Source organism: Lutra lutra, chromosome 1 (genome assembly GCF_902655055.1).
Source record: "Lutra lutra chromosome 1, mLutLut1.2, whole genome shotgun sequence".
NCBI classification, from domain to species: Eukaryota; Metazoa; Chordata; class Mammalia; order Carnivora; family Mustelidae; genus Lutra; species Lutra lutra.
Window position 1 is genome coordinate 67,067,661 of NC_062278.1, and position 25,257 is coordinate 67,092,917.

The following is a 25,257-nucleotide window of genomic DNA, read 5'->3' on the forward strand; positions in this document are numbered from 1 at the left end:
CAGGAGGGCTTGATGAAAATATCTAATTCAGGATAAAAACAATTTAAATCAGAAACATGTGTAAGGCAGTCCAAATTTTCCCAAGAAGACCATGATAATTGTTTAGAAATCTCTAGTTCTTATCCCTATCCATCTAACTGATCAGTTTCCCTCGCCCTTCCTCCTCTTCCTCCCTTTGTCCTTCCCCCAAGACCCAGCTCTACTGTTGTCAGAAGAACATACCTAGTCCACTCTCCACGCCTACCATAAAACATTTTTTAAAACAAAGCAAGTAGAAGAAACATATCCTGGGAAACCCACTGCTTTTGGCTTTTGTCTATTCTTTTCCCTTAAGAGCTAGAACAGCCATCAAGCTCCTCCCAGGGAACCTGAAGGATCAAGCTGCAGGGTGCGGGGCTGCTGGTTCCTGGCCAGCCTGGAGGAGGACAGAGCCTTGGACCCATTCTCTGGTTCCTGGTCAGCTGTCAGTCCCAGCACTAGAGCTGCAGGTCACTCTCCCCTGCAATGGGTTTAGCCCCTTCATCCCTCCCTCTTCCTCTCTCCCTGTGTGCCCTCTCTCACCTGAACATGCTGCCCTCGCTCATCATCTGGTCAAGTAACACTGTCCAGGAAGGTGGCTTAGACAAAGGAACACATATGTTAGGAGACCTAGGTTCGAATTAACTTTGCCCCAGAGGCACAGCACAGAGAGCATCAGATGCATGAATATGCACAGAACCAGTTAGACCAAACACATACTAGCAACACTACCTCCCATCTCCAGTGTTTTACAGTGAAGACTGGAGAAAAAAGTGGGGGCACGTAATGAGAGTAAATACGGTAATCGGTTCATTTGCTAGTTGGAGCTCTGGACTTGGGACTTACCAGTGCCAGATGGGGGCCACAGGGAGCCTACAGCCTACGTCTGACCTGGACTGAAATGTAGGTGAGAGACAAGATTGGCTCACATCCTGGGAAATAACCTAAGTCGGAACTCTAGCAGGAGCCACAGCCTCTCCCTGGGGCAAAGTATTCACCACAGTAACAAGCGAAAGAGGAAGGTAATGCTTCAGTCTTCAGCAAGGCAAGGACTTGAGGGCTGCAGAGCTTCTCCCTGATCCTTTGTTCCTGCTTATTCAAAGCGGACCCAAAGGAGAAGTCACAGCAAAGAAGTTGCCACCAAGCAGGTATGGGTTTTCTTTCTTCCTTTCTCTTTTGCCGGGGGCAGATTGCCTCCCCAGCTCCCTGCCAAAAAAAAAAAAAAAAAAGGTGGGAATGCAAACATATCTTAACATTTGAGGCCCACACTGTAGAGGGTCATATTGGCCTTACAGCTGTTCAGCTTTCTAGGATGGAAAAAAACATGCAGATAATCACTTAATATTGAGTTCCATTAACCATGCTTCCTGATCATGCACTTGCCTCCTAAAGAAATAATCACAGTGGAAATCTCAATTTTATATCAGCCACGATGAGTCATACACACAATAGGCCCCCTCTCTGTTGCAGAGTTGGAGTCTCCTGATCCAGAAAAATACCCAGGTGCGGGGCTGTGGGGGCTGGGAGCAACTCAGCCCTGGTTCCTCTCAGTCCTTGGGGCCAGGGCGGAGACCCAGCTGCAGGACAGTCACAGGGCCTGATCTCCTCTGCAAGGGGTCCCTCAGAGGCTCTTCCAAACCCCTCCCCAGCCCTCAGGCTGAGTTGGCTTTGGCCCAGTCAGTGTTCTACCTTTACTTGCCGGGGTAGGCAGCCTGGCCTGCAGAACAAAACCAGCAGCCTGGCCCACAGAACAAAACCTTTTCTACATGAGCTCAGTGCCACCCTTCTCCCCACATAGCAGCCCAGCAGCTGTGTTTGAAGGTAACACCATATGTGGGGATGGTCAGGAGTTACCTCTGAGGCTACTGAACCCTGATTCAGTGAGTCAGCTGCGACAGGCACTAGACTCCTCACACACGGGATGGCTGTGTGACTTTGGTGCTGGGAAGGTCAACGGCCAGCACCAAGATGGCCAAGGTGACTGGATTATTTCCATTGTGATGGGTGTTTGATCTTGAATGATATGGCCAGAGTCCAGAACGTTCTAAGCAAGGCCCCAGAGGCTACTACTTATTTAATTAGTTGGTTCATAAGAAAGATTAATTTTTCCATATACTTATTAAGTATAATTTTCAATATACTTTTGAAAATATCTTTAAGTTATATAATAAACTTAAATCTAAACCAGGTATTGGCAAACTATGGTGTGCACGCCAAATGTGAACCACCAGATGTTTGTTTTTTTTTTTTTAAGATTTTATTTATTTATTTGACAGAGAGAGAGAGAGAGAGAGAGCACAAGCAGGGGGAACGGGAGACGGAGAAGCAGGCTCCCAGCCAAGCAGAGTCTGATGCGTGGCTCAATCCCAGGACCCAGGGACTGATGCTTAACCGACTGAGCCACACAGGCACCCCCGCCACCAGCTGTTCTTATAAATAACATTTTATTAGAACACAGCCATGCTCATTAATGACATATTATCTACAGCTGCATTTGCCCTTGGACAACAGAATTGAGTACTTGCAAAAAAGACAATATTGCCCCCAAAGCCTAAAATATTAACTATATGGCCCTTTATAGAAAAAGTTTGTCAAGTCCTAGTCTCAAGCTATCAACTTTTTCTTCAATTATTATGGAATAAACATAATAAACAACCACAAAACTGACTAAACTATTGTTAGTAGGTAATAGCTTTTTAAAGTGATGAAGCCTGATTACGTGCTTTTTGTAAAATAATGGATCCAAAAGTTAAAAATAGAACTACCTTACGACCCAGCAATTGAAATACTAGGTATTTACTGAAAGGATACAAAAATACTGATTTGGAGGGACACACGCACCCCTATGTTTATAGCAGCATTATCAACAACAGCCAAATTATGGAAAGAGTCCAAATGTGTATTGACTGATGAATGGATAAAGAAGATGTGGGGGGTGTGTGTGTGTGTGTGTATAATGGAATATTACTCAGCCATCAAAAGATGAAATCTTGCCATTTGCAATGAGGTGGATGGAGCTAGAGAGTATTACGCTAAGCAAAATAAGTCAGTCAGAGAAAGACAAATGCCATATTATTTCATTCACATGGAATTTAAGAAACAAAACATGAACATGGGGCGAGAAAAGAAAGAGAGATGTAAACCAGAAAACAGACTTTTAACTATAGAGAACAAACTGAGGGTTGAAGGAGGGAGGTGGCGTGGGATGGGTTAAATGGGTGATGGGCATTAAGGAAGGTACTTGTTGTGAGGAGCACTGGGTGGTTATATGTAAATGATGAATCCCTCAATTCTACTCCTAAAACTACACTGTATGTTAACTGACTAGAATTTAAATAAAAACTCAAAACAATAAATAAATAAAAGTAAAATGACGATTCAGGATAGATAAAGCTAAATTCTCCTTAAGCCATCCTGCCAGTGCCAGTCCCCTGTCCCCCCAAAAGTAACTGCTATAACCCGTTTGGTACATTTATCGCCAATCCTCTGCATTCACATATACATACATGTACTAGCAAACTGTTTGTTGTCATATTATTCTTATTCTGGTTTTCCACCCAACAAACTTTACATATCCATATTCCATATGGAGACTTTCTATCTCTGTATATAGCTCTGCCTCAATAATTTTGTATGGATTATACATAGAATATGTGCTTTTTTTTTTTTTTTCAAAGTTTTCTACTTATTTTTGGGTGGGGAGGGGCAGAGGGAGAGGGAGAGACTCTTAAGCAGGCTCCAGACCCAGCTTGGAGCCCCACGTTGGACTCCTCCCAGGACCCTGAGATCATGGCCTCAGGCACAATTGAGAATCGGAAGCTTAACTGACTGAGCTGGCCAGGCGCCTCAGAATATGTGCATTTTAATGTTATCAAATTGCCCTCCACAGTGACTGCAACAATTTATACTCCCCCCAGCAGAGAATGACAGTTACTGTTCCCCACACCCTGATGCTTGCTGTCTATTAAACATTTATTGTTTTTCCGATGAGATGAGTGAAAATAGTAACCCATTTGTAAAATATGTAAATGTCCCTGATTACTAATGTGTTAGTTTGCAGAGCTGCCATAACAAAACACCACATGCTGGGGGGCTTAAACTCCAGACACTTATATTCTCATGGTGCTGGAGGCTCAAAGTCCAAGATCAGGGAGTTGGCAGGTGTCATTCCTTCTGAGGTCTGGCTGTGTCCTCCCATGGCTTTCTGTGAGAGCCCAGTTCTGGTGGCTTGCCTTGTGTCCAGATTTCTCCTTCTTACATGGACATCAGTCATATGGGATTAGGGCCCACCCTAATGACCCCATTTGAACTTAATTACCTCTTTAAAGGTACACTTAGAGATATAGTCACATGCTGAAATGGGGGAGACACACATCAGCCCATAACAACTAGTGCAATTGGGCATCATTTTATATCATTCTTGGCCATTGTAATTCCTCTTCTTAATTGCCCATTCATATTCGTAGCTCATTTTATATGGGGTTATTTTCTTCTACTTACTTGTAGGAGTCTAATATTTATTCTTGGTGCTAATCCTTTTGATATACATATAATAAATATTCCTGCTAAGTCTGTGACTTGTTATTTAACTTTGTTTACATCATGTTTTTAGTCAACAGAAGTATTTACTGTTATTGTTATTGCTATTATTATTTTGAGTTAGTTGAATTTATTAATTTTCTCCTTTATGGATTTTGTTTTTTGGAGCTTATGTAGGGAAGCCTTCTCAACCTCCTAAGATTATGATGATAATAAAGTATTAGCATAGTTTCTTTAAATAACTTTATCACCTAAAAAAAATAGGCCTTTAGTCCTATATTCCAAATTAAGTTTGCCCTCTCCCTAGTCATTTGAACATTGCCTCTATTGTGTACTAAATTCTAATTTTTACATGTCTGCTGCTACTTTTTAAAAAAAATTTATTTCCTATTCTATCATAGGAAATATTATAGAGTCAATTTCTATTATAGCTTTACTGTTTCTAATTGATTTTTTTACTGACATATACAAAATCTATTTGTGTTTGGTGTTTTTTTTTTAAGATTTATTTATTTATTTTAGGGAGAGAGTTGGGGGGAAGGGGCAGAGGGAGATGGAGAGAGAAACTCAAGCACTCTTCACTGAGCACAACATGGGGCTTGATCTCATGACCCTGAGATCATGACCTGAGCCAAAACCAAAAATCGGACGTTTAAGTGACTGAGCCACCCAGATGCCCCAAAAATCTATTTTGTGTTTTGATATTTTGTCTGGTCATTTTACTGAATTCTCTTAATACTTATAAAACTTTCAGTTGATTCTGTTGGAACTTCCTGGTAGACAATTATATTATATATGTAAAAGAGTTTTGTTCTTGCCTTCCTCATCTTTACACAGAGAAAAATATTTTTTTCTCTTACTGCCTTTTCTTGGCCTTCCAGCACAATGCAGAGTAATAATTAAGACTGAGGAGAATCTCAGGGCTGATGCATAAGTTGTAGGAGTTGTGCACTGCACAATTCTAGGGACACCATTCACAAATCCTTCAATGTCTAGGTATTTTTTTTATCACATTTCTGATTTTTGTCTTGAAGATTTTAATTATTTGAGAGAGAAGAGGAGAGAGAAAATGAGCTGGGGAGGAGCAGAGGGAGAGGGGCAAGCAGATTCTGCACATAGCACAGAGCCAGATGCAGGGCTCGATCCCACAACCCATGAGATCATGACCTGAGCCAGAATCAAGAGCCAGACGCTTAACTGACTGAGCCACCCAGTCCCCCCAATGTTTCTGATTTTAATTCATTATTATTTCATACTGTGAACTCCTATCTCCTGGAGACTCCTCTGTAGGACTCTTTGACGTAGGAGTGTGTAGGAGACTCTTCTTGCATACAGGAGCCTTCTAAGTGTTAGGATTTGAAGGGGACTGGGAAGAGTTCCCTGTCATCCAACACCTGTTCATCCACCTGCCTTACCTCGTGAACTTCTGTGAAACACTGAAATAACAATATCCAAATGAAAATTAAGATAAAGAGATACATCCAAATTCCTCATGTAATGTCAGAAACAACTCTCCTGGGTCTGGATGAATTCTAGTCACACTCTGAAATGCTACACAGTAGGAACACTGCAAACACATAGAAGAGACAGGCAGTTGACTCAGAGGTCATTGTGCTCTGTTAAATATTGGAAGATGATACGGGGTGTACTTTTAACTTGGGCTGACACCAGCTCTCAACCCTGATCTGTGTCTAGGAACAAATTTTTTGACCCCTTGGATCTGATGACTGCATCCAGGATGCACAAAGGCCAAACTGCATGGCCACCTGAAGATAGCAACAGACTTCTCACTTGAATTTATGTAATGTGACATTTCCTGTCTGAGTTTCCTCTAGGTGCCTGTCCCATGCCAGGGCCAAGGAGTAGGGGACACTTTTGTTCACAGTATTTGATCCATTTCAAAAAAAACTTTAAATATATGATCTCATTTTATCTCTGTGTCTTTTGTGACAAAAAAAAATGCAACTTACACTGTACGTAGTGTATCCATTGGCCCTATGAGAAGAATTAGAATCAAGGGAAAAGTTCTATCACTTGTTGCCTTTGTGACCTTGGACACACAACCCCAGTAGCTTCAGTCGTAAAGGGGATAATAAGACTTGTCTGGCCCTGCTCAACCACAGAGAGGCCCTTCCCCCGCTGACCTCACAGGTGCCCCTGCAGGAGATGATGATTTGGCAATCACTTAGTAAATAGTAAAACCTGAATCATATGAGTTAAAATCTGCCAACCTTCTCCCTTCATTGAACAAAACCAATAGTTTGCAAGCTTCACTGTCAACTTCTTAGAAACTCAATTCTTTTTAATTTGACAGAGAGAGAGCACAAGCAGGGGGAGTGGCAGGGAGAGGCAGAGGGAGAGGGAGAAGCAGGCTTCCCGCTGAGTGGGGCTCTATCCCAGGACCCCAGGATCCTGACCCAGGCTGAAGGCAGACACCTAACTGACTGAGCCACCCAGGCACCCCAGAAACCCAAAACTTATGTAACTTCCCTTCAGCTGCTTTTTTTCCCTCTTTACCCTCTGGTCAGTTCTGACATATATCCACACACATATACACATGCGTATACACATACATTTCTGATTGTATACGCTTATGATGCATGTAGATACGTACATATAACTACACACATAAGACATATTACATATAAAACATAAGTATATTATAATCCCACTGCTTCCAATAGTTTCTATCCCTAAAATCACAAGTTTTCTATCATTTTCCCCTCCTCTTAGACTCCTTGACGCTTCAACTCCAAGTTGCCCACTCTTGCCTCCCCGTAGTCTTGGTGACCTGGCTTCAAAGCCTTTTGATTTGACTCATTTGAAGATTAAATATATATTCATCTCCTCCCCACACCCTTTTCTTGGGAAGGAGTTATCTCACCCCCAAACGCATTTCGATTTTCAACAACAGTTTATGATGTCAGTTATCTTGCATGTGCGTTTCATTACTTCCTCTAACTTCTTGAACCCTAAAAATGTTTGAATTGCCATACCCTCTGCCTGCCTCTTGGTCATGTGTGTGTCCCTTTTGTGTACAGCCCATTTTCCATCTGGGTTAGTTGGCTTTCTTAGGTCCTTGCTACTCAAATCAGACCAGCAGCGCTGGCAACATCTGAAACCCACAGCCAGACCCAGGGGTTGGAAGGTACATTTAACAAGCTCCCCGGGGTGATCTGTTTGCACGTTAACGTTGGAGAATCCCTGATCTTAGATTCTAAACATGTGCTCTGGGTTACTTCACCCCGTGCAGATTCTGAAGCAGACAGAGATCCTAACTGTCACCGAGGTTCCGAGGTGTGGTTCGAAAGCTAGCGACCGCCAACTCCAGGGCAGCTTGCTTGATTGTGACCTGGTTATTTTTTTATTCCATACTGTAGTGCTTTGAACTACTGTTGTTCCTTCTGTCCTCTGGTTCTTTAACTACTTTCCTCCGGCTTTGTCTCTGCCTCCTGCCTTCTGCTTCCTCAAAGCCCTGCCTGGCTCCCGGGGCCGCCTTCTCTGTGGACATTAGGGCCTCCCAGGGAAGGCAGGACTGAGGTATCTGGCCACACACTTCAGTCAAATATATTGGCTTCCCTTTTATTGTTCTTTAAATATCTGATTAACATTTATTTAGTGACAAGTGATGGTATTTTTTAAAATTATAGTAAAATACACATAACATAGCATTTACCATCTTAGCCATCTTTAAGTGTAGGGTTCAGTAACATTAAGTATATTTAGACTGTTGTGAAACTGATCTCCAGGTCTTTTTCCTCTTGTAAAACTGAAACTTTACCCATTAAACAGTAACTCCTTATTCCTCTCTTGCCCCAGGCCCTGGCAAACATTCTCCTACTTTTTAAACTTTATCGAGGAATAATTGCAAATATAATTATATATATTTAAAATGTAAAATGTGGGGCACCTGGGTGGCTCAGTTGGTTAAGTGTCTGCCTTCAGCTCAGGTCATGATCTCGGGGTCCTGGGATCAAGCCCCACATTGGGCTTTCCACTCAGCAGGAAGCCTGCTTCTCCCTCTCCCTCTCTCTTTCTCTCTCTCTCTCTCAAATCAATAAATAAAACCTAAAAAAAATGTACAATGTGATGATTTGGTAGACATATATTTTAGAATGATTACCAACGTCCAAATAATTAACTCATCCATTACTCCATACAGTAGACACAGTTAACTCTGTGTGCGTGTGTGTGAAGAATGCTTAATTCCCACTCCAAGCTACTTTCAAATAAACAATACTGTATTATTAGCTCATTAACCATGTTAGCAATACTGTGTTATTAACTCTAATGACTGTATATTGCCACCACTCGACTTTGTGTTTCTATGAGTTTAACTACTTTAGTTAAACTCATTTAGGTACTTCCTACACTGAAATCATACAGTACTTGTCCTGCGACGGGCTTCTTTCATTAGCACAGTGTCCTCAAGGTTCATTGGTGTCGTAGCCTGTGCCAGAATTCCTTCCTTGTCCAGGCTAATAATACTGCATCACATGTGTCTCCCATTCATCTGTTTGTGGCCATTTTGGTTGCTTCCCCCTTTTGGCTGTTGTGAATAACGTTGCTGTGAACATGGGTGTGCAAATACCACTTTGAGGCCCTGCTTTCAATCCAGAAAGTTGAATTCTGGATCATATGGTCTGTTTTTTATTTTTTGAGGACCCACCGCCCTGTTTCCCAGAGCAGCTGCGCTATTTTGCGTTCCCAGCAGCAGCGCATGCGGGTTTGAATTCCCCACATCTTCTTCAGCACTTTTTATTTTCCGTTTCTGTGACAGCAGCACCCCTAGTGGGTGTAGAGGGAGGTCTCGTGGCATTTCCCTAGCGATCAGAGACATTGAGCATCTTTTCATGTATTTATTGGCAAGCGATGCTTTTTTAATGCAAAATGTGTATCCTGTCCTTCATGGTCAAGACGAGTAATTTATTCTGTGCCATTTTCCAAGCCAGACAACTTCTTAGAAGGCATGTTTAAGTGTTTAGAAAATAAAATAGTCTACTCATTCCCCTCAAACAGCCCTACACCACACATGATTCTGTCTCTGGTTCTGTCTGCCAGTTTTCACAGGGTGCTCAGGGTTGTCAAAGCCTTATCTCCCGTGGCTGGCTGGAGTGACCCAGTGTGACATGCATGAGTGCCCCAGTCACTCCACAGAGACTCGTCTACACTATCCAGGAGTGTAGGAAAGGAAACAATTTATGGTTTATTTTGTTTCTCAGTTATTCCAGCAATGTTTGACACCCTTTGAAATGGTGTCTCCTACAGAGAAGCTCAGCTATCGGCCCTTTGAGTTGGCTCTGTCTGTATATCTGACATTCGGTGTCACTAGGAGAGGATCTCAGTGGGTTGGTGGATCCCTTGTCCCTGGGAGAGAGCAGTCACAACATCCCTCACAGGCCCCCAGAACCTAGTCCCACCAGGAGCCCTTCTGAGGGTGGCCATGGGCGGGACAGCCCTCCTGAGCACCCTCATCCTGTGAGGTCAGGTTGGACGAATTTGTGAGTCTCCTTTACGAGGACAGAGGGGAGGCTGTGAATACTTGTCTGCCACAACGTTTCTTCTCGTGTAATTGTCTCAGATAAAATGTTGGCATTTTATCTGACACATCCTGTCTTCTTCTGATGTGAGGGGCCTGGGGAGGTAGTAATGTTTTTTTCTATTAGAAGCATTCCTTGATCTCTCTGCTTTAAAAAAAAGTTATTTGATGGGTCTCCTTTCAAAACCCCAGGTCTCCCTGTAACTCCCACCTTGCTGCTGACCCCTCTGTCCTAGCCAAAGCCCACTCTTTCCCCTTCAGAGTTGTGGGACAGAAAAAGAAGACTTAGTCCTTGTCACTGAAGAAGATTAAAGAGTGAACAGTGAGGCAGAGAAGCAGGGTGGGGGGAACCGCAGGGGGAGCAGTTCCGCTCTGCCTGATCCCAGGAAGGGGCTTCTCTGAGGGCTTCCTTTTGGCACTTTTGTCCAGGCGTTTGGGCCTGACACTGGAATCAGTCTGCCCCACAGAGGAGACTGAGCAGTGAAGGCTCTGTCGGCCAGTCTGAGACGTGGTCTTTCCTGGAGACTCCAGCAGGTTATGTCCCTTTGTTGACAGGGACAATGGAAACAGATCAGAGATTGATTTTAGCCAACGAAGCTTGGGGCTCTGGGCCCCTTCCGTACATAGGCTCCCTCCCACAGTTGAATGTTTTTATAACATTTTCATAAGTAAGATATTTAAGTATGGTTGTTTTTAGACGGTTTCTACACCACTGTCCTATTTTCCCTGAAGCCAGGTGTTGATGGAGTGGCCATGGGCTTGTTGGAGATTGAGTTGGGGATACATATAGTTTGGGTATATTCATATAGTGGCAGTTACTTGCGTGTGGGGTTGGACCCAGCGTAGCAATGGGTCCCAGGAATGTCCTGCTCTGCTGCTTGTCCACCACCGTGGCAGGTGCCCAGCAGAAGCTAAAGAAGGGGAGTGAAGTTTGAAATGTGTGGAGCTAAGAATTAGACCATGGAAAATTCTTCCAAATATGAAGTCTTACACGAAAGAAACTTGATAGAGGTTTTCTTATGTTTGACAACAATCCTCAGCTACATGTGAAGATGAAAATGTTCCCATTATCATAATAAAAAGCAAATTTTGGTCAATGATTCTAGAGAAAAAACTTTAAATATAAAGTTTCCATATAAACTTTTTTATATAAAAAATGACATTACAATATCATTGCTGTATGAGGGGAATAATTTGTTTTCTATTGCTGCTGCAATATTACCACAAACTTGGTGGCTTAATACAAAATTTATTATCTAGATGTCAGGAGTCCAAAGTCAGTATTACTGGGGTGAAACCGAGATGTTAGCAGGCTGGTGCCTTCTGGAAGGTCTAGGGGAGAGTCTGTTTACCACTTTTTCCAGCTTCTAGAGCCTGCCTGGATTCCTAGGTTCACAGCCTCTTCCTCCATCTTCAAAGCCAGCGAGGTAGCATCTGACCACTTTTCCATGATCACGTCTCTTTCTCTGACCAGACCCAGGAAAGTTTCTCTGATTTTTGAGGTCTGTTTCCTCGATCACATCTGTAAAGACTCTTTTGCATATAAAGAAACACATTTCCATGTTTTAGGGATTAGGATGAGAATCTTTGGGGACCATTATTCTGTTTCCCACAAAGGACAATATTAATAGTTGTGATTTATTCTGATTTCTTTTCTCAGTCTTTCTCACAAATACGTCTTCTGTTTGGTACCTAATTCCGTATTTGCAATGTGCATTCTTTTTCTTGAAGAAGACCCCTCCAGTTTTACAAGCCTCAGACCTCACATAAGCTGACTCCTGGCAACTCTACTTGCCCACTGACCGAGTCGAGAACTTGACGAAATTTTTCCCACACTAGCTGGGCAGAGTCTGTGGGGGTAGTTCTGCTCACTGGCCAGGAAGGGAACCTGGGAATAGCTGAAGAGGAGAGTACCTGTGTCTCATATGGTGACTCCGGACAATCACCGAGCAAAGTGCAGGATGCCCATATTCTATAAGGGATGTTCTGATGAGCGCTATGCTCTGTGGGTGCCCGTTGGGGGAGGTGGAAGAGCCCCTGAATTGTGGCACTCAGAGCTCAGTAGATGTCCTGCTTTGGCAACTGCCATGATGCTTTTTGGTTCAGCCAGTCTGCTCTTTCTGTCTTGGGGCTCCAAGATGATCATGTCCGGCTTTCTCTCTGGGATTCTTTCCTGGCCCCAGTATTGACTGAAGTTTCTCTTCTCTCCTGCTGCCTTATGGAAAACACCCATCATCGGGATCTCCCTTTTGGACATTTACTCTGCCCTCTTCGGGTCTTCATGCTGTCCCCCACCTCGCTACCCATGCCACTGGTCGCGCAGGTCCCTGAAATTCCTTCTCTCTGCCCTTGAGTCTCCCCCACTCTCACTTCCCTAGTGCTGTCTCTTTCCCAAATCTACCTCGGCACCCAGGTGAGGGCTTCTCTCTTGCTCTCTCCCCTTCTAGCAATTTCCTCTTCCTGCTCTGGTGAGAATTTTCTCCTCCACCTCCAGACATCTCTGCTACACTTGGCAACCCAACAGGCAACATCGTGGGCCTTCTACTGGGCATTTCCTTCTTCCCTAAAAACAAAAAGATAGGCACTTCCCACATCTATACCCTCTGTCCAGCCTGGATGTATCCGCAGCATGGCTCACCGTGTTCACACAGTCTCTCAATATCTGGCTCCAAGGGTCACTAGTGGAGGCTTCCCACCCCTCTCTCTCCCCCAAAGTAGACTCTCTCCCCAGCACCACCTTTTCACACGTTCCTTCTGCTGGTGGGGAGTGTGAATATTCACACACTTCTCTGGTTTTCTTGGTCTTCCATCATGATTAGCCGTCTACCCCATACTGTCGGGGTCCTGTGAACACTCAAGCCTCGCGTGCTGCCTCTCACAGCTCAATCCCCCTTGACTGGCAGATGCCAGGTCTGCGGACAGGGTCTCATTTGGCCTCATTTCGGAGCTTGAAGCTGCTCAACCAGCACCACTCAGGTGTTCTGCAGGGTTGTCAGTGTGGGCCTCCAGTAGCCACCGTCCTCCATGGTCAAAGCCAACCCAGCGGCCATGCAGTTTTCATCCTCCACGCCTGCCTCTGCAGTCCTTCCCCGGCTCCTGGGCATCCCGGAGTCCTCCCCCAGCCGCACTTGGGGATCCTTCCTCTTTCCATAGCAGAAACTGAACTCTGTGTTTCCTTTAGAATTTCTCTCCGCTATCACCCTGGGATGCACCACTCTCCTTCCTTTCTTTCTCCCCAAGTTCAACCCTGTCCTCCCTGTAGTGCAAGTTCTCCAGCATGCTCAGATTACCAAGCTGGGCGAGGAACTGGTGCAACCCTTAGAGCAAGCCCAGCTGGATTCAGTCAACACTGCATGTTTAATTAGTCTGATTAAATTCACATGAACAAGAGATGTGGCTGGCACATACCAGTCGCCCAGGCATTGTCATTTCTCTGTCCACAGGGCACCGTGCTGGAAGGACTGTTGTAAGGGGGAAGCAGGGTCAGAACTGTAGGCAACACCCAGCACCCCCATCCACCCATGTCCAATCTATTTCGAACAGAACTCTAGGGGTTCTGTTTCCATGATTTCTTGCCATGTAACAAACCTCCCCCAAACTTACTGGGTGAAGACAGCCACCATTTTATTTTCTCCCATGATTCTGTATTGACAGAGCTCAGCCTGCTCTGTGGCATCAGCTGGATGCTTAGCTGGGGCTGGGATGTCCACGAGGGTTTGCTCACTTGTCTGGAGGTTGGTGGGGAGGGCTGGAAGGCCGGGGCAGAGGGGCCTCTCTCATCTTGCCATGTGAGGGCTTTCCCTCTGCACATGGTCTCTCTGCATGGTTCCCTTGGGTGTCACCCCAGCAGCAGAGCTAAACTTTCTCACACGGTAGGTTAGGGCTCCCCCAAAGGGCAGAAGCAGAAGCTACCAGGCCTTCTTGCGGCTTCAGCCCACAACCTGCACAGTGTCATTTCAATTCTATTGGTCAAAGCCAGTCACAGGCCATTCCAGATTCCTCCTGTGAGAGGACTGCACTAGGGTGTGGACCCCAGGAGGTGTGTTTGCTGGGAGCAGACTTCGGAGCAAAGCTGTCATGGGTTCTCTAGCTGGGGCTTCATATATGAGAGAATATATGTTACACAGAATGTACCAGATCTGTGTAACAGTCAACTTAGGTAAAACAAAGTAAAAGTTACACAAATACTATGACGTGAGACTCTGGCATTAATCCTAATACCTCCTCATTACAGAGTTGTATCAGTCAGACAGTGCAATAAGTAAATGCCTCCTCCCTTTGTCCCTTGGCAGACAATTCTTTGCACGTCTAATTCTGCTGTAAGTTGTTTTTGCTGGCTCTTGCTCATGGTGCCACCTTAGTGTTTGATTCCTGATTTGGAGGTTTTGCTCATATTTCTTGAAAATTATTTGTGTGATTCTTTGCACCTCAGTGGAAAGTGATTTCCCTTGAGAAGAGTGTGTCTGCTTCTGTGGGTGTCTGGGAGCACTGCCCACCCAAGATCTCCTTAAATCAAATCATTAGCTTCAGGTTTTTGGTAGGGCTCTCAATATACATTTTGTCTGCAAGCCCATATGTAGTCAGGATCATGATTTGAAAAATCATGGGGGATCTCCCCCCACACTTGTTCAGTTCAAGTTTCCCATCAGCCTATTTTATATACAGTTTTCCGGAAGCAGGATTGTGGGACAGATTAATTTCTAATTCATTTTTACAGGTGAAATGTTTGCTTTCATCTATTTTGCTGCTGGAAAGAGAAACATTTGTGTTGAAATGTTACTAAAAGTTTTATTTGGGGTTAAGAAAAGGCAACATCATCTGTGGTGTGGTGGCCCTGGGCAATCAGTGCCCAGAGAGGCTTTGGGAGACATCATGAATAAGACAACTCCCATCTCTGCTCATCCTCCTCCATGCTCATTCCAAGTATAGAATTTGGGCACACTGTCAGGTGAACGTTCCCTGGGGCAAGCATCTCAAACACAAGTCTACTAACAGGTACAAGTTCTTTGATTATTCACTTATGCCCCCGCTTGACTGGGCCATTGTCTTCCTGCATTCTGAGAGCCCGTCTTCTCTCTGTTTTTCTCCCCATTTGCTTCGTTACTCAGCTGAAAACTGCCTTTCTGTCCTGCCTTTTCAACTTTCTCTGGGAGCTTGGGCCACCACATGACTGAGAGGCTGTCTCCCCGGGTCTCCCTAGTCCCAGAACCATCTCTAACAAGTGGCCTGTCCCTTGGGCCTCTGACCAGGTTATGGGCTCTTAATCCCAGTCCACTCAGGAATTGCTTCTGTGACCCCACCCGGGCAACCTTTTCTTTTTCCTTCTCATTTCTTCCTCTTACCCTTCTCTCACCATGTTCCTGTTCACATGCTTTCCTACAGGAAAGCATACACACCGCCACCATGACATCTTTCCTGATAATGAGTACTAATCCCACCCCCAGTTCTCCCGTGGTTCAGTTCTTGGGTCTGCAGAACCATGTGGGAGCAGCACACAGGGAGGACTGTCTCAGCACATCTCTGCCTGGCCCCTTCATTTCCTGTGTTGTTTTTTTTTTTTTTTTTTTTTTTTTTTTCACTTCTAGCCCAAGAGGCCTGGAAGCAAACCTGGAGGTGAGACCTGGAGAAAGCTGGAACCATGCTGACCTTGTGTCCTATGAAGAGGCAGATTCAAAACCCGGGAAGCCTGACGTCAGTGCAGATGAGGGAGATGGGAGTCCCCAAATCTGCCGTGTATGCGGGGATAAGGCGACTGGTTACCACTTCAATGTCATGACATGTGAAGGATGCAAGGGCTTTTTCAGGTAGAGTTACCTGCCAGCCTTTACCCACCTGCCACCCCAACACACTGGGTCACATCTAACTGGGGTTCTGCCATTAGCCCACTGGGAACTGCTTTAGAGTCTTAGCTTGACCTATCCCGGGTTCAGAGTATGGGGCAGTTGCCAATTCAAAAGCCTTCTATTTTTTCAGGAGATTCGTGAATATCTCAGAGGACTTCATCTTCCATCTTTCTATCTTACCTGGGAAAGGGCCCCTTCCACTAAGATAACCCTTTTGTTTCTCCATGTGTTGAATAAAATGGAAAATCAGTTCATAAAAGAGGAAAGAATCCAAAAAGCCAAAACTCAAGTGCTCAAATGAACTAAAGGGAGTGTTTGTTAAGCAAAGAATGGCATAAAATCAAAGAAGAATAGGACAAAACAGTCTCATCTAGAAACAGGCAAACAGGGAGGTCGAAAACTTAAGGACTGCAAAGTATCAGCTCATAGCCAGACAGGCCTACACAGAACAGTTCACATTGTCCAAATGAAGAAAGAGTAAAGACCAAAGCGCACTGAGAGGCTCTCAGATCAAAAGGAAGAGAAGCAGGCCAAGAAAGGAGGGAAGCAGAGAAAGAATGTGTGAGGAGTTCCCAGTCAGCCCACCAGGAGGGCCAGGGAGGTGGAGAGCAGCTCCCACCTAGGGGCCCACTTGGGAAGCTCCCAGGACAGCCAGCTGGCTGTCTGCAGAGTTCCTGGCAGCTGAACATGTGCCTAGAAATGGACCCTAGAGCAGAACCCATCCGCAATCTCTAAGATGGGCTGCCAGTCAGCTTGCGTTGGGTGGGGGGCCAGAACCCACAGCAGGCCCTCCAGGGAGGTGCTGCGGCAGCTTGGACGTCTCCCTAGTGAAGAAGCCCGGCTTTGGGGCCGGTGCTGCGAAGCTCTCCAGTCCCGTGGGGCTCGGTTGGTCTAGTGCGGGTCCCGAAGCAACCACGTCGGCAGCCACACTCCGGGTCGTGTGGAGTACAACAGGGTCCGGAGAGACGTGTAGCTTGGAACACCCCCCACCCCGCAACACACACCCGCGCACAGGAAGCCCCGGTGTTCCTCGAACCGGCCTTTCGCTCTCTGTTCTCTCACAGGAGAGCCATGAAACGCAACACCCGGCTGAGGTGCCCCTTCCGGAAGGGCACCTGCGAAATCACCCAGAAGACCCGGCGCCAGTGCCAGGCCTGCCGGCTCCGCAAGTGCCTGGAGAGCGGGATGAAGAAGGAGAGTGAGCAGCGGGAAGTGCCCTGGGCGGGCGCGGGCTGGGGCGCATGCGCATCGTGAGCCTGGGCCAGGTCAGCCCCGGGCCCAAGCTGGACGGAAGCGTGGTGACATGTACGCGCACGTGTGCAGACACGCACCATGGGTGTGCACATGCCTGTGACCTGTGTACAACAGGCAGGCCAAGGGAGGAGAGCTCGTGGGCCACCTGCCCACACCACCACCACAGGCCCCTCCTACAAAGACTTGACAGAGAAAGTGCATCTTTATTCTCTGCTCTGGGAGGTGTGGTGGGCATCTCATGCTCCTTTAACCCCTCAGGTGCCCCTGCACGATTCTTTTCGTCGCTTTCATAATCGTCCACATGGTGTTTTAGCCAAATTGGGCCAGGGGAACTGGGGAGAAGGAAGCCAGAGACACATGGTGTGATACGACCCCCAACCTTCCAGCAACTAGTGCCCATCAGCCTCCCAAACCTGGTGTTTGGGAGGAATTCCAGAGGAATCAGAGGAATGGTGGCATAGGATGCTCTCATTCTACCTGTCAATCTTGGGTGTATAATTGTGCTCCCAGGTCACTCTGAGATTAAGGCTGGTAAGGAAAATGCTGGAAGCTTCCAGTGCATCTGTCTCCACTGATCCCAGAGTTGGCAGCCTCTTTCAGGGGACAAGTTCCCTGGGCCTGTGGACAGGGGCCTATCCTGCAGGCCAGCTGAGAGTCAGGCCCTCATGTGGCTGTCCCCACTGTTGCTTGCACTGACGCCCACCTCTTTGCTCTGCACACATAAGTTCCAGAAATCCATGGAAGGCCCTAAGGCTCCAACCTATGTAGGAAATGGCTGGAGTTGATATTTCGTGCTGAGCAGCATCCCCAGCTCCCTAGGGTCTTGGAGACCCAGATGCCTTAGGGGAACTCTGAGGAGTCCGTTGGTGTCTAATCCACCAAAGAAGACTACTGTCAGGTGCCACTGACTGACCATTTATGTGCCAGGAGATCTGCTGACACTTTACATGCCATGTCTCATTGTGGCAGCAGCGTGAGGGGAGCACTGTTGCTCCAGATCATGAAGAAGGACATTGAAACCCGGGAGGGTTAAGGTGCTTGGTTCAAGGTCACCGCTAGCGTGTGGCAAAGCTGTCACTAAAACCCAGCATCTTTCAATTCTGCAGCCCGAGCTCTTCCCACCATTCCACAAAGTTGTCACAAACCCACTGCCTCGGGCGGTTTACCAGCTGCACCTCACTCTCTGCCCTTAACCCAGTGTTTCTCCAGGGGAGCCCACCATCCAGGACAGGGTGGGTTTTTTGTCACCAGCCCTTGTCCTCCTGCTGCATGGGGAGGCTCACCAAGTGCAGCCAAGCTCCTGCAGGTGCCTGAGCCTGCCCCTGGTTATCCCCTCAGTGATCATGTCCGATGCCGCTGTGGAGCAGAGGCGGGCTCTGATCAGGAGGAAAAAGAGAGAACGGATGGGCACTCAGCCCCTGGGAGCCAAGGGGCTGACTCAGGAGCAGCAGACAATGATCAGAGAGCTGATGGATGCTCAGATGAAAACCTTCGACACCACCTTCTCCAATTTCAAGGACTTCCGGGTATGAGGCTCTCTCTAGTTGGCTCAGACAAAACCCCAGTCTCATTCCCAAGGGTTCTCAAAGAGTGGCCCCTGCCTGCACAGCAGTGGGGGCCCCAGGGAATGGTTAGAAATGCCAGTTCTCGGCTCACCCGAGACCTGCCAAATCAGAAACGCTGACGGTGGGGCCCAGTGATTGGTGTTTTGACAAGAACACCTAGGTGATTCTGACACGTGCTCAGAGAGAGAATCTCCGTTCTCTCCTTCCACAGCAGGTAGTAAGTGGGCCTGAGCCAGAAACAGAGTTTTGGAAGCTGAGTTGCTCCAGGGTGGTTGGCCCTCCGGGCTTTCTGAGGACAGGCCCGGGACCTGTTTGGGACCTGGCATTTGTGAAAGGGTTTTATAGATCTAAGACACATTTGTGATCTCAGCAATGTCAGCCATGTCTGATCCCGGTGCTCTCTTCCTGCTCTGTGCTCACAGGTGTATCTCAGGCGATTGGCTCCACTCAGAGAGCTGGCAGCCAGTGACCCCTGGAGTCTGTCCTTTCCATCTGCAGCTCCCACAACCTCCTTTTTAAGTCAGGGATGCTTGGAACACACCCAGAGGTGGAGATTCCTTACATTCCGCTGGGCAGAGAGCAAACCCACTTCTGACCAGGCAGGGATGGGAGGGAACATTGATAGATCCAGGAAGTACTCCACTTGACAGGAGAGGACCAGAGAGAAGGAACAAATACTTGCGTGCACGCACACATGCACGTGTATGTGCACGCACGTGCGTGTGTGTGTGTCTGCACTTGGCATCCTCTCAGGCTGCAGCAGTGGTCTGTGTAGAAACCTGTTTGGAAGAATACATGCTGCCTCTCCTGTCCTCTCTCCATCTTCCGGCTCCTGTCCCAGCTGCCAGAAGCGCCCAGCAGTGGTCACAAGGTTCCGGAATCCTTGCAACCTGCAGCAGGGGAAGAAGCTGCCAAGTGGAGCCAGATCAGGGGAGATCTGTGCTCACTGAAGGTCTCTCTGCGGCTGCAGGGGGAAGACGGCAGCATCTGGAACTACAGACCCCAACCTGATAGCAGCGGGAGAGAGATCTTTTCCCTGCTGCCCCACATGGCTGACATGTCAACCTACATGTTCAAAGGCATCATCAACTTTGCCAAAGTCATCTCCCACTTCAGGTAGGACACAGCGGCGGGGTGGAGGGGTGTGGAGAGGAGCAGGCAGTGGTCAGCAGATTTAAAGGGTCTAGGGTAGATTCCTCTGAATTTGGGGGATGTTGGTGCCAAAGGACCCTCCCTTATCTCCACCTACCCTTTCCATCAATAGGCAGAGGGCAGGTTAAATTGTAGGAGCCCACCTGTTCCCCTGTGACACCGAGGCCTTGTTTAATGGGGTGAGGGTGGCCACGAGTCAGATGGTAGCACATTAGATCAGGGGAGTAAGAGAAAGGCCTGCCTGCACGTGTGGATCTTGGCAGATCCCCACTGACATCCGGTGACCCGCAATGGAACATTGTGGTGTGAGGTTACTTGCCATTTCTTGTGAGCACGGTTGTGAGCTCTGTCCCCCCCTAGAGGTGTGCATGATGATCTCCTTCATTCTACAAATAGAAAACTGAGGTTCACCAAGGTCAAGGAACTTGCACAGGGTCGCAGTTAACCAGAGGGGCCAGATTTGGGAGCAGAGAGCGCAGAGTTCAAAGCCAGCCTCCCACCAGGTCCTGAGCCAGCGCTGGGAAATAAGAGAGTAAGATCGACTTCCTGAGACTATAGATCTGAAAGAAAGGGGCTGGTACAGAAAAAAAGGGACCAAATTTCTGAGGAGACCAAAGACAGGCAGGGGGCCCCTCAACAGCCTGCCTAAATGTGGTTCCTTCTGGGGTCTTAGTAGAAATGCTCCTCCGTGGGGAGTCGGGAACTCGCAGATTAGGGGGGCGGTGTCAGCCTAAACATGAATTTCAGAGGTGGCCACTGTGTCTTGGCCTGGCCTCAGCGCCAGGAGGGGGCTCGGGGCATCTGGGCTGCCTTGAGCGAAGCGATAGAAACAGTCAATCCATAACAGACAGCAGGAAGCAGATATGCCTACGGGCATGGAGCTCCTGCCAAAGGAGCGGCGCCAGAGGAAGGACTTCTGGGAGGTGCCGCGACAGCCTGTCTTGAAGGACCAGCAGGATTTACCTAAAGGGAAGCCAGAGGGGCGGTCATCCCAAGTGGGGAAATTGAGGCAGAAACTGGAGGCTGGGGAACTGGAGCCACGGCATGGACCGTGGACCAGTGGCTGTGGGGGAGTTGGAGGAGATGGGCTGGACTGTAGGGGAGAGCGGGCTGCACTGGCAGCACAGACCCCAGCAGCAGGAGCCCCGTGGGAGGTGTGGGGAGGAGCAACCTGCTTGGCTGCTGTCAGAGGAGGGATTGGAGGCGATCTGAAAGCATCTGCAGCCCCCCGCCTCCCCACCCCAGCCACATTTCTGGATATGCGAGGGGGCTGGCCTATAGCCCCCAGTCTGGAAACTGGCACGCCACCCCCATCCTCACTGCTAGGGATTTGCCCATCGAGGACCAGATCTCCCTGCTAAAGGGGGCCACCTTTGAGCTGTGCCAGCTGAGATTCAACACGGTGTTCAACGCAGAGACTGGAACCTGGGAGTGTGGTCGGCTGTCCTACTGCTTGGAAGACCCCGCAGGTGCCCGAGAGCTGCCCGCCTGCCGCAGAGGAGGGGGGCAAACACGAGCGTGGTGGGAGGGGAGGAGCCACATCAGGACAGGCGGAGGGTCCTGGGGTTGCAGGGCAGAGACCGGGCGACGGGCAAACAAGCCCTCTGTGAGGGAAGGCTGAGAATTTTGCCCACCCACAGGTGGCTTCCAGCAGCTTCTCCTGGAGCCGGTGCTGAAGTTCCACTACAGGCTGAAGAAGCTGCAGCTGCATAGGGAGGAGTACGTGCTGATGCAGGCCATCTCTCTTTTCTCTCCAGGTGACGACCCCACCTGGCCTGCTTGGCCACTCCCCCCAGGCCCCCCCCCAGCCCCAGGCTTGCTTGCAGTCCCTCAGCTTTAGGAGGAGGCAGCAGGCCCACCCCTGCCCTCCCCAGGGAGGGTCCCAGCCTCTGGCCTTGTCCCCGTTTGCTGCATGGCCAGGAGGGGGTCCCTGGCTGGCTTCTCCCTGGGTCAGTGGGGTGATGTCCCCTCCGAGTGCCACCCTCCCTTCCCTGCCTGGGTTCCTCTGGCTCCAGAAGGTGGCCATTTGCGTTCTCTGGCTGGCCCCGATCTTGTCTTTGCCCCCACGGCCTTGCTGGCACCATGCTGTCTTCCCGTCCCCCGCAGACCGCCCAGGTGTGGTGCAGCGCAGCGTGGTAGACCAGCTGCAGGAGAGATTTGCCATTGCCCTGAAGGCCTACATTGAGTGCAGCCGGCCCCAGCCTGCCCACCGGTGAGTAGCAAGCTGGGAGGGTGTGAGGGGGTCCCTCCAGCAGCCCCGTCCTCTAGGCGCCCCACCTGTTCTGGGCCTCTCGGAGAGGGCAGGCCAGAGCTTCTCTTGGGGCAACCTCTGACTCCCGGGGCTTTGGGGCCCCGTTCTGTGACCTCCACTAAGGCCCTGGCCCCGTCAGCCTGAGTTCCAGCCCAGCAATGGAGAAACTTGAAGGAGGGCCAGAGGCCATGCCCAGCTGTGGACGTTGTTCCTGTCTGCCCTTTTCCACTCCTGTCAGCAGGAATAGGAACCACCAGGGAGTCCCCCCAGAGGCTCCTACAGGCTCTTCTACCAATAGCCAGCAGTAACCAGCATGGTAGTAAAAATAACCATGACAAAAACCATGATGGTAATAATAAATTTGCACTGAGAAGTGCCAGCCCTGAGGCCAAGCAGTTTACATGATTTGATCCCTTTAATCTTGAACACAGACCCATGAAATGGGTGCCACCACTACCCTGCAAGGGGCTGGAGACCCAGGGCGACTGCCTCAGGGTCCCCAGCCAGATGGGTGGGATCTGGAGGTGGCAGCAGGTGGACCTTTTGAGTGCTCCCCGATCCCGTCCACGAACAAGCACAAGCAGGCAGGGTAGGAAAGTCCGTAGTTTGTGCTGTCCACAGCCAAAGGAGGAAGGCTGCTCGGGGCTCGGCCAGACAGGGGTTTCCATCCCTGCCCTGGCTCTCAGCAGTCCTACGGGCCCAGGCCTTGAGGGGTGAAGGCCTGCATGCGGTGTGTTGGCTGAACTTCAAACCCCAAGTCCTTACTTGGCCCGCTTTGACTTTATTTTGAGCTCAGCCTCTGGGCCACATCCTGATTTTCTTGGTCTTCCCCTGCATGGAGCTGGGAGGCATCACGCAAAAACTAAGGCATGAGGCTGGTCTCAGACGCTAGATCCCGGGCTGGATCCAGGAAGGATCGGCAGGTCATCCTGTAGTTGCTGCCTCCACGACTCCGCTGCTCGGGCCTGGCCCACAGCCATGCGCCAAGGCCATGTTGTTCCCTAGGTTGCTCTCTGTGCCCGGCCCCTGCAGTACCTGGATTTTCCCATGGAGGGCATGAGGGGTGAAGGAGGAGTGTAAGTCCACACCTCAGTCCCTCCAAGTCTGTTCTGCACTTCTCATCCGCAGACTAGGAGGAGCTCAAGGAATTGGACTGAACCTTGTCTCTTGGCTTGCCTGAGATGTTCTAAGAGTAATACCCTCAAACCCGTGCAACTTCAAAGCAGTCCCAGGGTTGGTGGATGGGGACAAGGGTGGGCCGCACCCCCAACTATTCCTCTGGCTGGCCTGCAGGTTCCTGTTCCTGAAGATCATGGCCATGCTCACCGAGCTCCGCAGCATCAATGCCCAGCACACCCAGAGGCTGCTGCGCATTCAAGACATACACCCGTTCGCCAGCCCCCTCATGCGGGAGCTGTTTGGCATCACAGATGGCTGAGAAGCTGCCCCCTTGGGAGAGCCTGGGGGGGGGGGGGCAGCCGGAGCCAGAGCCCTGCCCTTCGAGCTGCCATTCCTGGGTCTAGACAGATGGATACCGCTGAGAGCTGACAATGCCCTACCGGTAGTGCCCACCCCAGGGAATCCACAACCACAGCTCTGACAGTGCTGCCTAGCGTTCCTCAGGAAAGGGACAAGGGTCTCCCTGGACTCCAACCCAGTCTGTGGAGAGGGAAGCCATAGACACTTTGATGGAGAGCACTGGCCCATCCAGAGGCAAGAGCACCCTCCCCTTAGAGATGGCCCTGTGGTCTGGGCATCTAGTGTCATGGTGGGAGAGGGGAAGGGGTGCCTGGGGCTGGACTATCTGAGAGTCTGTGCCCACAGCCAGATTCATTAGCTTCTTGGATGTTTTCACTACATACCCCTGTGTCCCTCACCCCACTCATTCCCAGCCCGCAGCCACCTGTCCTGACCTGCTCAGTGAGTTTCCAGGCCTGTGTTCATCAGCAGGTGTATTTGTGTCTGCGAGAGGAGCCAGAAGGCCTGCAGCAGATGTCAGAGGCTTGTCATGACCGCTGTGTCTATTCTTTCTTCCTTCTGGACCCTCTTTCTGTGTCTTTGTAGCCATGCAAACACATTCGTAAGCACCAACAACATGCAGCTTTCTGTGGGGTATTTGCCGACTCAGACATAGCTCCTGAACTCCAAGACTTTCAAGTTCAACTTAACAAAGCAGAAACACAAGAGTTTTGATCCAAAGAAGTGGTAAGGACCACAAGAAGCATGAGGAATTTCTTCCTGTGAACACTGAGCTATGTGGGGTTCTGCACGCACCTGAGCACCCAAGTGAGGGATCTCTGGAACATGTGTTCGTGGGAGGAAGGGCACTAACTGGCTGAGTGCACATGTGCGTGACTTAGTGTAGGTTGCCTCTGCGTCTGACCTGGGGCTTGGGTCTGCCCCCAAGGGTGGAACACTAGGGTGCTCTCTGCAACAAGGGTATGTTAATAAACATGCTAGCTTTCACGCCCTGTATGCTTCTGTTTATACATCTGTTTGGAAAGCTAAATAGTATGAAAGTGTTCGCTTTGTTTATACCCATTTTGAGTAAACATGTTTTTGCCTTTGGTGCAAACTTACGTTTTGACTAATTTTACATAATGCTTGCTGCACCTAAGGACAAGATTTAGCAAATATGTTCCTGAGTTTAGTGTCAAATCAAGTCAAGAGGACTAAGTAATTAATTTGTGGCTAGAGATTTAAACTTTTTTTTTTTTTTTTTTGGTCTTCTTTTCTGGGGAATAAAGAAATGTGGGGGTGGGAAAATAGAAATGTTATTTCATAACATACATATCTATTTCTTCACTACTTGTTTTACTACTGCCCTTTGCACATCTGAAGGCTGTTGGTATAAAAACAAAAATGATTTAACTTGGTTTGCTCATAAAACTATTCCATATAAAGATCCATATAAAGATGATACACCCTGCAATATAGTATATGTGTTGGTGTGTTTATGTACCAGAATTAAAACTGTAGTATTTGGATTAATTTTAAAATGTCTAATGTTTTGAGGCAATGAAGCTACAAGTTAACTGAATTTTAGGGAACAGACACTTGATTAGCTTTTACCATTTTACAAGAAGCAGGCCAAAC

At 48.5% G+C, this 25,257-nt stretch overlaps 1 protein-coding gene across 2 annotated transcripts; it reads left to right on the forward strand.

Moving 5' to 3' along the window:
• Positions 1 to 893: 893 nt before the first annotated feature.
• On the forward strand, positions 894 to 25,101 carry NR1I2 (nuclear receptor subfamily 1 group I member 2). Of its 2 annotated transcripts, XM_047725959.1 has the most exons (10): positions 894 to 1,166; positions 15,682 to 15,900; positions 17,004 to 17,137; positions 18,300 to 18,425; positions 18,532 to 18,719; positions 19,600 to 19,874; positions 21,237 to 21,379; positions 21,551 to 21,667; positions 22,017 to 22,122; positions 23,455 to 25,101. In XM_047725959.1, exons 2-10 carry the CDS (start codon positions 15,869 to 15,871, stop codon positions 23,597 to 23,599), a joined length of 1,266 nt encoding a protein of 421 aa, XP_047581915.1. In that variant the 5' UTR covers positions 894 to 1,166; positions 15,682 to 15,868; the 3' UTR covers positions 23,600 to 25,101. The 2 variants fall into 2 exon arrangements, with proteins under 2 accessions (XP_047581915.1, XP_047581923.1); XM_047725967.1 differs by lacking the exon at positions 18,300 to 18,425 and having other exon boundaries at positions 23,455 to 25,098.
• Positions 25,102 to 25,257: the final 156 nt, after the last annotated feature.